A 13,452-nucleotide genomic window follows, 5' to 3' on the forward strand; every position below is an offset into this window, starting at 1 on the left:
CAGCTAGAAACAAGATATCCACGACCCGCCAGCTTTCTTATCTCTTCATCAGCAAGTGTTCCAGAGTAAATACCATGTGTAAAATCTGTCATCGAAGGGATTGTAGCTGTTTTTGGGAACTGAAAAATGTTCAGAGTGGATAGAACATAGAATGTAGAAAGTTAGCCAAGTGTGGTATGAAGTATAAAGAAAGAAGTAGATAGGTGTCATATTATCTAAGACCTATTTGATGCTTAAAGCACTGGGTTGAATGGAGTGTATGTGTTCATTGTGGGGGTAGGATAAATTGGAATGAGAAGGTCAATTTGGCTAAATTATGGACGAGGGATGAGAATAACGTGGGTAGAACAATTAGTGGGCTAGTCTAGTATTCAGGCAAGAGGTGATGATAGCTGAAACAAGGTGTAAGAGTATATGGAGAGATGTGGATTAATTGGAGAGATTTTTAGGAGGTAAGATTAACTGTATTTTTTGGTGGATTAGATATAAAAGGTAAGTTAAAAGCATATCAAGGTAATGCTTAGGTTTATGGTTTCTTTCCCTATGATGGTTTGAACATTTGGATATGATTACTTTGCCTTTGTGGCATCCAAGTAATAAGGTATAGGGGCTTGTTTAGTATATGTTTAGTATAGGAGTTTAGAATTTGAGGGGCATCTGGGTGGCTCAGTTGGTTAAGCGCCCAACTCTTTGATTTCAGCTCAGGTCATCATCTCATGGTTTGTGAGCCTGAGCCCCGCTTTAGGCTCTGTGCTGGTAGCCTGGAGCCTCCTTGGGATTCTCTCTCTCACTCTGTCTCTGACACCCCCCTGCTTGCTCTCTCTGTCTCTCTCAAAATAAATAAATAAATATGAATTTGAAGTCAAAGAAGGTATGTCACTGAATGCATTGTAAAGATTTTCTCCTTTTATTTTTATTTACGGTTTCTTTTTTGGTATTTAGAAATGTTAAATGTTTGCCTGTTTATATATCTATCTTATTTTAAAATTTCCCTCATCGTTCATAAGTGGCATAGGACTTTATCTGACATTTTTACCATTTTATCTTTTTGTCATAATAAAGTTTGGCAAATTTAAACATACTTTTTAAAAGTTTCTGCCTATTCTGAGACTAAAAAAAGTCTCATAACTATGTTATGGCTTGAGTTTTACACATTTTTGTATATACTACCACTTGTTATTTATTTTTATTTAAATAATGGTTATGGATTTCATTTTATTGTTTTGCAACAGTGTATCTGTTGTCCTAAGATCATTTTTTTAATGTCTTATCTTATCCCTTAGCATGGTGTGTTGTTATATGTAAATGTTAACTTACAAAGTAATGTTTATTCTAAGAAAATATGATTATCGATAGTAACAAATTTTGGTCATGATCCTTGGCATGATTATTATTAGCTTTCTAATATGTAAATTTAAAGATTCTTTTTCTGGGTGCTTGAGTGGCTTAGTCAGTTAAGCATCTGCTCAGGTCATGATCTCATGGTTTGTGGATTCGAGCCCTGCATTGGACTCTGCACTGATAATGTGGAGCCTGCTTGGGATTCTCTGTCTCCCTCTCTCTGCCCTCTCCTCTCTCTCCCTCTCTCTCTAAAAAATCAATCAATCAATAAATAAATAAACATTAAAAAATGAGTATCTTAAAAAAATAAAGATTCTTGTGTATGAAAATATAATATACAATATATATTTTAAACAAAAACAAGCTGTATTTTTCACTTAATGTCTCATCAATCTATATTAATTTTAACATATACTTGTGTAATATTCCATTGTATATATGTATCTTTTTTCGCTCTTATAAACATTACAGTGAATATTTTTATAAAAATATTGATTTTTTAAAATGTTTATTTATGTATTTTGAGAGACAGAGAGATAGAGAGCGAGCAGGGGAGGGGCAGAGAGAGAGGGAGACACAGAATCCCAAGCAGGCTCTGCACTGTCAGTGCAAAGCCCAATGCGGGGCTGAGACCCACAAACCATGAGATCATGACCTGAGCTGAAACTGAGTTGGACACTTAACCAACTTCTATAAAAATATTTTTTATATTTCTTCTATTATATAATATATAAAATATATTATAATATATTAAAATAAATTATAAAATATAAAATATAAAAATATAAAATATATTTCTTATATTTTTTATATTTTAATAAATTCTTAGATGTGAAATTAGTGAGTTAAAGGATCTGTACATTTCTTAACCTCTGGATACATATTGCTAATTTGCTTTGCTAAAATATTGTACCATTTAGCACCACTCTGAGTATCATCTTTTAGAATGCCAACTTTCCTATTCTGTTTACTTCACAGAAAGTTATATTTAAAAACAAAAAATCATTCCTAATCTAATATGTCAGAAATTATATCTTAATTTAACATGTTTTTCTTTGATTAATACCGGTATTGAAAAATTTTTCAGATATTTTCTCTCTCAAAAATAATAAACATTAAAAAACAGGTCGGGGGGCGCCTGGGTGGCTCAGTAGGTTGAATCAGTTGAGTGTCCAACTTCGGCTCAGGTCATGATCTCATAGCTCTTGGGTTTGAGCCTTGCATTAGGCTCTGTGCTGGCAACTCTGAGCCTGAAGCCTGCTTTGGATTCTGTGTCTCCCTCTCACTCTGACCCTCCCCTGCTTGCTCTGTGTCTCTCTGTCAAAAATAATAAACATTAAAAAAATTTTTTTAAACTCTCTTCAGATGTTTTTAGTTATTTATATATCTTCTTAAAAATTTCCTGTTCATATGCATTGCATTTATATTTTAATAGCTTTATAATATTTTATTATGTATTATTTCTTTTATTTTATTTTATTTTATTTTTTTAATTTTTTTTCAACGTTTATTTATTTTTGGGACAGAGAGAGACAGAGCATGAACGGGGGAGGGGCAGAGAGAGAGGGAGACACAGAATCCGAAACAGGCTCCAGGCTCTGAGCCATCAGCCCAGAGCCTGACGCGGGGCTCGAACTCACGGACCGCGAGATCGTGACCTGGCTGAAGTCGGACGCTTAGCCAACTGTGCCACCCAGGCGCCCCTATGTATTATTTCTTTAAAATATGGATGCTAACCTTTAATCTGAATGTTAATCTCTAGTCTGATATATAGGTCGCAAATTTTTTTTTTTTTTTTTTAGTTTTATGTGTCTCTAACTTTGCTTTTCTTTTCCAAGGCATTATAGAAATTTAAATTTTTGTGTAAATATATTGATTTTTAACTTTATAATTTGTCTTCCTTATTCGAAAGAATATTTAATTATTTGTTTATATTTGATCTTGGTATTTCTGTAGTTACTTTTTAAATATACGTATCACAAACAAATAAAAGTTTATTTTAATATAGAGTGTGAAGTTGGATTTTATCTTTAATTATTTTTTAAAACTACACATCACTTCCAGTAACATTACAATAACATTATCATGTTAATCTTTTACTTTATTCAGCACAGATTGCCATAATCAAATGCCATAGACTGGTACCTTACACAACAGACATGTATTTTTTCACAGTTCTGGAGGCTGGAAGTCTGAGATCAGGATGCCAGCATGCTTCTGGTTGGGTTCTGGTGAGAACTCTTGCTGATTTGCAGATGGCTGTGTTCTCATCACGTCCTCACATGGCCTTTCCTCACATGGCATCCTACTGTCGCCTACTTCTTTTCTAAGGACACTGATCCCATCAGATCAGGACCTTTCCTCATTTAACCTTAATTATCTAAGTTTTATTTCCAGATATAGCGACACTGGGCGTTACGGCCTTAACATACGAATTTTGTGGGGACATAATTGTTCCTTAATATCCTTCTTTTCCCAACATATTTCGGAGGCTACTTTTATCATATAATAATATATTTTATAGGGGTGCCTGGGTGGCTCAGTCAGTTAAGCATTCAACTCTTGATTTCAGCTCAGGTCATGATCTCATGGTTCAGGAGATGGAATCCTGAGTCAGGCTCTGTGCTGACAGCAGGGAGCCTGCTTGGGATTGTCTTCCTCCCTCTCTCTCTCTGCCCCTCCCCTGCTCCTGTTCTCTCCCTGCCCCCCCAACCCATGTCAAAATAAATAAATAAACTTAAAAAATAATAGATTTTATAAATACTAAGATCTTTTGCTAGGCTCTATGATTCCCCATCCCCCTTTCCTCTCTGTCTTGAACCAATGTAACATTTTTTTGATTATTATATTTGACATAGTATGGTTTAATTTCATATAGGACATGTACATTCTCTAAAATCCTCTTTTTAGGACATGCTAACTATTTATGTTCTCATTCTTCCAGATTAATTTGATAATCAGTTTGTCACATTCCTTTTACCACTTACAATATTCTCCCTCCCCCAAATTGAACTATAGTGTTGTTATGCAGTGAATCTGTAAATTAAAATGGATTTTTTTTTCAGTATTTGGTGTTTTTCACCAGGAATATATATATTTTTCTTAATTATTTGCCTGCATGTATTTTGGAAAGGTATTTTATATGCTTTCCATAAGTCCTATTTTTGGTATTTTGTGTTTTTTTTCAAGGTAATGTTTTTAGGAAAGTTTTTTGCCCCCAATCATATTTATTAACTAATATTACTGTATTCTAGGGAGAAGAGTCCTTGATTTTGTTTGTTTATTTTATATTTGTCCATGTCAATGATTTTACCAATTCAGTTATTTTCCTGGGAAAAGCTTTTTCTTTTAGAAAACTTAGATTCCTGGGGCGCCTGGGTGGCGCAGTCGGTTAAGCGTCCGACTTCAGCCAGGTCACGATCTCGCGGTCCGTGAGTTCGAGCCCCGCGTCGGGCTCTGGGCTGACGGCTCGGAGCCTGGAGCCTGCTTCCGATTCTGTGTCTCCCTCTCTCTCTGCCCCTCCCCCGTTCATGCTCTGTCTCTCTCTGTCCCAAAAATAAATAAACGTTGAAAAAAAAAAATTAAAAAAAAAAAAAAAAAGAAAACTTAGATTCCTTGCAAGCGATTTCTTTTTTGTAAAGCAGGGGTTCTTAACTTTTTCTCTGTGACTGATACATTTGAGATGTGACGGATCTACACCACTCAGCAGGGAACTGCCCTCTCTTCTTCATGCAGTCGTATTTGGTATCATTAAGAGGAGAACACTTTCCAAGCGTACTGTTTGAAATGTGTATCTCTGGAGAACATTAATCTTAATGGAGTCTTTCTTTGTAGATATGCTGTATATTCTTTTGAATGGAAGAACAAATAACAAAATACCTTTTTTCTTTCCAGTAGATCAGCATCAATCTGTAGAGGCAAAAAGTAGATTAGTGGTTGCTTTGGGCTGGGAGTAGCTAGGAGGATAATTTAAATGACATAGGTTTTCTTTTTGAGATGAAAAAATGTTTTAAAATTGACTGTGATTATGTTTGCCCATGTCTGTGAATATACAAAAACTAAAAACCATTAAATTATATACTTCAAATAGGTGAGTTGTATGGTATAGGGATTAGATCTCAACAAGGCTATTAAAACATAACATCTGATTAAAACATTGATTAAAACATAGCACCTCTGCATCACATACATTTACAATCATTTTATTTATTATGAGACAGAGTAGTTGACGCCACAGATGTTAATTCTATTTATAGTATTATATTACCCAGCAAAGCAAGCTAGAATAAGAACAACCGAAACATCAAAACAAATCTCAAAAAGAAACACTATATCTAACTGATTATGCTACTTGTTTATCAAAAATCTACATATCTTTCTAACTTTCTGTGTCATATTTCAAACTACTCTTTTTCTGATTCAATTATTAGTGAATACATAAATTGGAAACGTTTTGAAAGATACGATATTTCAGGTATTAATATGTGTAGTAGTCTCAATGCTGATTTCAAAACATGATAGAGATCTGACCCGATCCATCTCACTTGGAATTCAAATTTAGCAATATATTAGAAAATTATATGCTAATACAACGGAGAGTTTGTATCAGGAATGGTTCCACATCAGATGATCTGCTAATATAGTTGTTAATAATATAAACAGATCATCTGATAATACCGAAAAGGTATTTTTTAAGTTCAAAATTATGGAACAATGTAATTAATTCCATGTGGCGAAACCTCATGTTTCATAGATATTATATATAGTGAACATTTCAGTTTGTTATGGTAGGTGGACAAGGGTTGTACTGGGATAGTGTTTTTTTGTTTTTTGTTTTTTAGTTTATTCATTTTGAGAGAGAGAGAGCGAGAGACAGAGAATCCCAACCAGTCTCCATGCTGTCAGCCCAGGGCCTGATTTTTAAAAAGTGTAGTAAGGAGGAAAAGGAAGCACACAAGCCAGAGATAAACGTTGCTTTCTTAGGAATCTCTGATTATCTGAATACAGAAATTTAATTCATAGATTAAACAGGTAAAACTATCATTTTGTGATCAAGAAGACAAAGTCAAATGTATATCCCCAAATATGGAGCAAATAAAGAGATGGAAGATATGAAAGGAAAGTTAAGAAACATGATGGATAGCTGATGCTCATTTTTAAAAAATTTTTGTTAACGTTTATTTATTTTTGAGATAGAGAGAGACAGAGCATGAACGGGGGAGGAGCAGAGAGAGAGGGAGACACAGAATCGGAACCAGGCTCCAGGCTCTGGGCCATCAGCCCATAGCCCAATGCGGGGCTCTAACTCACGGACCGTGAGATAGTGACCTGAGCTGAAGTCAGACGCTTAACCGACTGAGCCACCCTGGCGCCCCTGGTGCTCATTTTTTATCGTATCTAACTGAGATTTAGAAAGGAAGGATAGACACAAAGGAGAGGACTTTAATAATTAAATAATTAAAAGAAGGAAATTTCCAGATTCCCATAGTTGAAAGGCTGTATTGAGTATCAAGCAGGGTAAATGAAGGCAGACACTTCTTTCACATCAGAAATGCTGAATTTTAGTTTGAGGCCAAACGAAAGGCATTTTCAAACATGAGGATTCAGAGTTTATGCTTTACCTCTCCTGTTTTATTGGTATTGTACAAAAAATGAAAAATCCAAAATACAAGATGGGATAGGATTAAAATAAAATGTGTGCAAAAAAATGAGTGAAACTCATAGATAAATCTAAATAGCTATTTGATTATTTGTAAAGTTTAATGCTATTAAGAATCCATATGGAAGGAGAGAGACTTAATGTTTAAAAAGTTTTTTAATGAAGACTCTAGATTATTTCATATAAACAGCAGGAAGAAAGTATATAACTTATTAATAACCACTGTAAGAAAATTAAAAAGAACTAGGATCCAATGAAAAACATGGAATAAAAAAGAAGCAATCATTGTAAATGGGAAACTTAAGATGGAATAGGTTTATGGGGAACCTGGGAGGCTCAGTCAGTTAAGCGTCCGATTTAGGCTTAGGTCGTGATCTTGCGGTTTGTGAGTTCGAGCCCCGTGTCAGGCTCTGTGCTGACAGGTGAGCCTGGAGCCTGCTTCGGATTTTGTGTCTCCCTCTGTCTCTACTCCTTGTCCGCTCCACTCTGTTTGTCTCTCTCAAAAATAAATAAACATTAAAAATTTTTTTTTAAAAAAGATGGAGTAGGTTCAGATACGTCAGCAATCAAAGGAAATGTCAAAGAATTAGGAAGTTTTATAGTCTGGTTACTGAGACATACTCATACATTATGGTGAGTATGAAAAAAGTGAAAATAAGGTAAGAGGAGCAGAAATGGCAATATTCTCGAAGGCAAATAGAATTGAATTTGAAGACCATTAAATGGGAAAGGAAAGGAATATTTTGTACTATTCTAGTTTTAACCCACCAAAAAGAGAATAGCCTTTTTATAGAGGACAAGCAAGCATCAATATGTATAGAACAAAAACTGTTAGTAATAAGAGAAATTGATGAACTGTACCGTTATGGGTGAATTCAGTATGCCTCTTTCAGGAATTGAGAGTTCAGACAGGAAGTAACCAAACTGTAATTAAGAGAATTTGAATATCAAAATTACTGAACTTTCACATAGTAACATGTATACATCTTTGAATCGTGCGCACATAACCTACCTTCCATGTCATTTCAGTTTTCAGTTTTACTGATAAGAGATTATGTATGGACTTTATTTGTAACTTTTATTTTCCTCTTTATTTAGGTTTGTTTTCTCTTTGTATTCCTTGTGTTGTTGCATAATTTCATTTTTTTTTTTTGCTGTTTAATCAGACTTAACTAAGATTTGTCTGTGTTATTGATATTTTTAACGAGCTTTTGTTTTCATGGATCAAATTTTTCATGTCTCTGTTATTTCTGCTTTTAATTTGATCAATTTTTATCTCTCTTGTACTTATGATTTATTTTGGCTTTTTGAGTTAGCTTTGTGGATTGAGTGCTTAGTTTATTTTCAGTCTTGTGTGTTTTCTGCTTGCATTTAAAAATATAAATTTTATTTTGAAATTGCTTTAACCACATTGCATAGGCTTTGATATCAAGTATTACATTTTGTTCATTTAAAAATAATATGCAATATCAATTTTGATTTCTGTTTTGACTGAAGAATTATTTAGAAATATGTTTTCAAATTTCCAACTGTTAAAAATATAGATCATGGTTTACTGGAGTCTCTACTCAGCTCTTTCCTGCCTAAATCTGGTGTTACCTTGAGCCAGGAAAGGGTTAGACCCTTTCTGGAGAGCCTTTACCAGGCGAATCATCAAACAATTAAGTAAATTAAAAATTTAGTTTTATTTTTAATAATTACAGTGTTTTTCCTCATTGTCTTTTTTTCCTTTAGTCTTACTGCTCTGATCCAAACCTTGTGTTAGATTTGAAGAACCTCATTGTGCTTTTTGCTGACACACTTCAGGTTTGTGATTTCTGTTTACATAAACTTTTCTAGATTAGTATTCATCAGGTGTAAATCTTTTCATTGTCTACCTAAGCTTAATAAATGCCTTTTAGTTTTTAGTTGTGTTTCTTCTTTTCCTAGAGCTAGATCTTTTAATCTTTTTATAGCATTTCATTGTTATCACTTTGACCAATTTATATTCTCATAAATAGTTCCAATCCCCCCCTTTTTTTGCTCAGAGCAAGTCAATTAATTGAACCACTCACTACCTTAGTTTTTTTAAAATATCCTTAATTCAGATACAGTGCCTGAGTGATTTGGAGTTTTTTGGTGTTTTTGGTTTTTTTTTAAGTTTATTTATTTATTTTTTGTGTGAGAGAGAGGCAGTGTGAGCAGGGCACGGGCAGAGAGAGAGGGAGACACAGAATCCCAAGCAGGCTCTGCGCTGTCAGCACAGAGCCAGATGGGGGGAGATCTATCACATTTCCCTCCCTACTCCTGAAATTTGCTAAGGGTACAGGATGAGTTGCAGGGAGGACTTAGCTGACATTGTACCAGTATATATTGATTTTAATTATCATCTGTTTATTTTTTTCTGACTAGCTTAAATATTTTGGTATGTATCTTTTGATTCTTGAGATAAACACTAGACATGAAGTGGGAATGAAACATGCTGCTGTCATGCTTTCATTTAAATCTTTGACCAGAATATGATAATATCTTTCAGTGCCTGATCTCTTTCATGTTGAAAAAAAAAAATCACCTTATAAAATGAAGCTGTTTTCTTATTTTGTTTCAGGTGTATGGTTTTCCTGTGAATCAGCTTTTTGACATGCTGTTAGAAATCAGAGATCAGTATAGTGAAACTCTGCTAAAGAAGTGGGCAGGTATTTTCAGGTGAGAAATTATCTTTGTCGTGTGTGTACACGTGCATGTGCTAGTGTATGTACACACATGTTTATACATAAGGCTTCTCAATATTATAAGCAACAAGTATGTGTGGCTTATTTTATTATAGCTGTGATCCAGGTTATGACTCAGAATTCAAGCAAATTGAAGAGATGTCCCAAATAAAGTTCCCAAGATAACTGATCTCAGTGTATCATGTCTATTATGTGGAGACTCCCCAGATCCCATTTTGGCTTTTTTTTCCCCCCCTTGAATACCATCCAGATCATCTTGAGTCTTCTTAATATATTTGTTGGTTTCCTCTTTGAGGATCATGCCTACTATATAGCTCACTTGTGGGGTGGTAGCTATTGAACTCCTTTGAGTAATGTAGGCTTTTTTGGAAACTTTTTTGAAGACTGACTTATGTGGTTCCTCAAATTTTTCCTTCTCTACATATAGAGATGAGGTGTATTACAATCCAGTGTTTGAAACATGTTATTTAAATCGTTATTATATCATGTATACACTAATAGACAGTTATTGCCCTGTTACACCTTGCATTCACAAATATCTCCTTAGACTATTTTCTTGGCACACAACTCATGTCATATCACTTGAGTTTCTTCTTCTTTTGAACTTTTATTCCCTTATTTAATGTGATCTTCCAGCTTATTGCAATAGCCTGTCCCCAGATAAGCTTACCCTGTTTTTAAATTTTTCTAGCTATAAGATACTACATTTTTCCTTTAATATTACTAATGGTACAATTGTATTTAGGGGAGGATTATGTCTCTACAAACCTTGAAAATTCATAACATGATATATCCATGGTCTTAAAAGTGTCTGATCTGATCCCTTCAGTAAATTTGGTTTTGATTTTTGTAGTTTGGTCTATGCTTTTAGAGAAACTCCAGTCTAGTTAAGGAGTCAGTTCCTCTGGATGAAGTTCAAGTTCATCCTTAATACAGAATAAGAGATGAAGTAAATGAACATAATTTGGGTTTATCATAGAAGTTACTTTTCTTCATCTGCCAGTTTTGAAAGTTAGAACAGAACTAATACAGGATTAAATAACATAATCAAATGTATTTTCTTTAAAAAAAACAAAACAAATGAAACCTCTTTGCTTTTTTCTGGAGCACACACATCCTTTTGTTTTTACTACCCATTTGTCTTACAGCTTCTACATGTTGCTGTAAAATTTTGTCTCCTCTGTAAATCTCAAATACTGTGAGATCATGTTCATAATTGTGTTCCCTCTGTTTCAGAGTAGTTTTCTTTGTGTCTTCTGTCAAAGGTATTTTTACCTGCAATGAATAGTTTCATTGTAGAGGAATAGAATAGGAACTAGAAAACATTTGTTTTGGTGGTTTGTATACACAACTGTTTGAGTTTACCTGAAAATTGCTTGTAATCACTACAGTGATTAACCAGCCCACCCTTCCTTCATTTTATTTCTAGAAACATACTTGATTCTGACAACTACAGCCCTATACCAGTAACAAGTGAAGAGATGTATAAAAAGGTGGTAGGACAATTCCCATTCCAAGACATAGAGCTGGAAAAGGTGAGGAATACTGTAAAATAAAATTCTCTGTTTGATTTGGCATACTCTCAAAGCTTTCATTTTATCAGTTTCATTGAAGGCATTACCTCCAACTCAGTGCATTAGAGCTCTAGAACACCTCCAGAGAACGATTTTGGGGCTTAAAAGAACAGAAGTTCCTGTTTGAAAATCAGCATATGATTTCGGGGTTGAAGTGTTAAGGGTATTGCTGGGCATGTTCCAATTTGGTTTATACTTTGAAATACTTACTGTTATCATACTCTTAGGACATTTTCTCCCCCACACATACAGTAAAAATTACCCTGTGCTATATAATATATAATTCTATTGGTATATAATTCGACAGTGCATTGATTCATGTATGTACTGCCATAATAATGATACCAAAATAGTTCCATCATCCCCCCAAATTCCCTCATGCTGCTCCTTTTTATTTTTTTATTAGATGTTTTTTTCTTAATGTTTATTTTTTGAGAGAGAGAGAGAGAGAGAAAGAGAAAGAGAGACTGAACGCCAGCTGGGTAGGAGCAGAAAGAGGGGAGACACAGAATCTGAAGCAGGCTCTGGGCTCTGAGTTGTCAGCACAGAGGCCCATGCAGGGCTCAAACCCATGAATCGTGAGATCATGACCTGAGCCAAAGTCAGACGCTTAACCCACTGAGCTACCCAGGTGTCTCATGCTGCTCCTTTTTAAATCAGTTTCTCCCAACCCTAACCCCCAGACTTTGGCAACCAGTCTGGTTGCTGTCCATCTACTTTTGCCTTTTCCAGATTGTCATATAAATGGAATCGTACAGTAGGTAACCTTTTGAGGCTGGCTTCTTTCACTCAGCGTGATGCTTTTGAGATGTGTCTAAGTTGGTATATGTAGCAATAATTCATTCCTTTTTATTGTTGGGTATTTACCACAGTTTTTTTTTTTTTTTAATTTTTTTTAACGTTTTTATTTATTTTTGAGACAGAGAGAGAGCATGAACGGGGGAGGGGCAGAGAGAGAGGGAGACACAGAATCGGAAGCAGGCTCCAGGCTCTGAGCCATCAGCCCAGAGCCCGACGCGGGGCTCGAACTCATGGACCATGAGATCGTGACCTGAGCTGAAGTCGGACGCTTAACCGACTGAGCCACCCAGGCGCCCCACCACAGTTTTTTTTTAATCCCTTCATGTGTGGAAAGACATTTGAATTATTATTTAGTTAAATTTATAGCTTATTTTTTTCGTGTCAGGAAACTTTTGGAAACACTGTCTTGAATTTGAGGTTGTTAAGTAGACACTTTGCAATGTGGAAGAAAATTCCTTTTGCATTTTAATTAATTTCTAAGTATCTTCAGCATATGTTAGTTTGTGACTTACTTTCACTAATTCTTTGCATTTACAGCAGCCATTTCCAAAAAAGTTTCCTTTCTCTGAATTTGTGCCAAAAGTTTACAACCAAATTAAGGAATTTATCTATGCCTGCCTGAAGTTTTCAGAAGATCTTCACCTAAGGTATGTCTGAAACAGTGGAAATGCTGCAGATACTGAGACTGGGAGTCTTATGTGCAGAAATATTCTGAAAACCTTTGGATACTCTTTTCAGCTGATTATGAAAGTCGTAATATTAGCCCTTTACAGCACAGTACTGCTATATTGATAAAATCATGGTAAAAGTGAAAGTTGGAAACTTGTGAATAATGTTTTGCTTATATTACTTAGCTTATTTTCTATTTTCATTATAAATTTGCATTTCAACATTTTTTATTAGTAAGAATTTACTGGAAAATAGTATATTAATTTTTACATTCTACTTGATGAAATTTTAAGGCCACTAGGGGAGTAGCAAATAAAATCCTTTGGAAATACCCTTCTTTCCAAATATCCTCTGGACTTGTTAAAGGTGTCCATATCTCCTTTAAATTATTTGACTAACATGTTCTGAGCCTATTTATGTAGCAGATACATCCTGTTTACTGAGACTGCAGAAGTAAAAGACACAGTTCTTTGCCCCCAGATATTGTCAGTATCTACTGAGGATATTAGGCATGAAAATATACGATGGCGAGTGTTGAAATATATTTAATTTACTTGCAGAACACCTAGAAGACTACTTAATTCATCTTAAAGTATTTGAGGGAGAATAATCATCATGATTGGCTTTCAAAGGAGTCCTCTCCCCTCAGTGAATGATACCACCATTCACCCAAGCCAGAAATCTAAGAGTCATTCCA

The 13,452-nt window shown here is 34.8% G+C and overlaps 1 protein-coding gene across 9 annotated transcripts in view; it reads left to right on the plus strand.

The window, feature by feature from the left end:
• EXOC6B (exocyst complex component 6B) overlaps positions 1 to 13,452 on the plus strand; it is a 616,421-nt gene that overhangs the window by 315,975 nt on the left and 286,994 nt on the right. For 8 of the 9 annotated variants that reach the window (XM_040458548.1, XM_040458543.1, XM_040458550.1 and 5 more), the window contains 4 exons: positions 8,735 to 8,806; positions 9,588 to 9,685; positions 11,141 to 11,246; positions 12,624 to 12,733. In XM_040458548.1, the coding sequence (XP_040314482.1) occupies positions 8,735 to 8,806; positions 9,588 to 9,685; positions 11,141 to 11,246; positions 12,624 to 12,733 (386 nt within the window). The remainder of the gene's footprint in view (positions 1 to 8,734; positions 8,807 to 9,587; positions 9,686 to 11,140; positions 11,247 to 12,623; positions 12,734 to 13,452) is intronic. The other variant, XM_040458544.1, reaches the window with a different exon arrangement.

Source organism: Herpailurus yagouaroundi, unplaced genomic scaffold (assembly GCF_014898765.1).
Source record: "Herpailurus yagouaroundi ecotype Mexico unplaced genomic scaffold, PumYag 221, whole genome shotgun sequence".
NCBI classification, from domain to species: domain Eukaryota; kingdom Metazoa; phylum Chordata; class Mammalia; order Carnivora; family Felidae; genus Herpailurus; species Herpailurus yagouaroundi.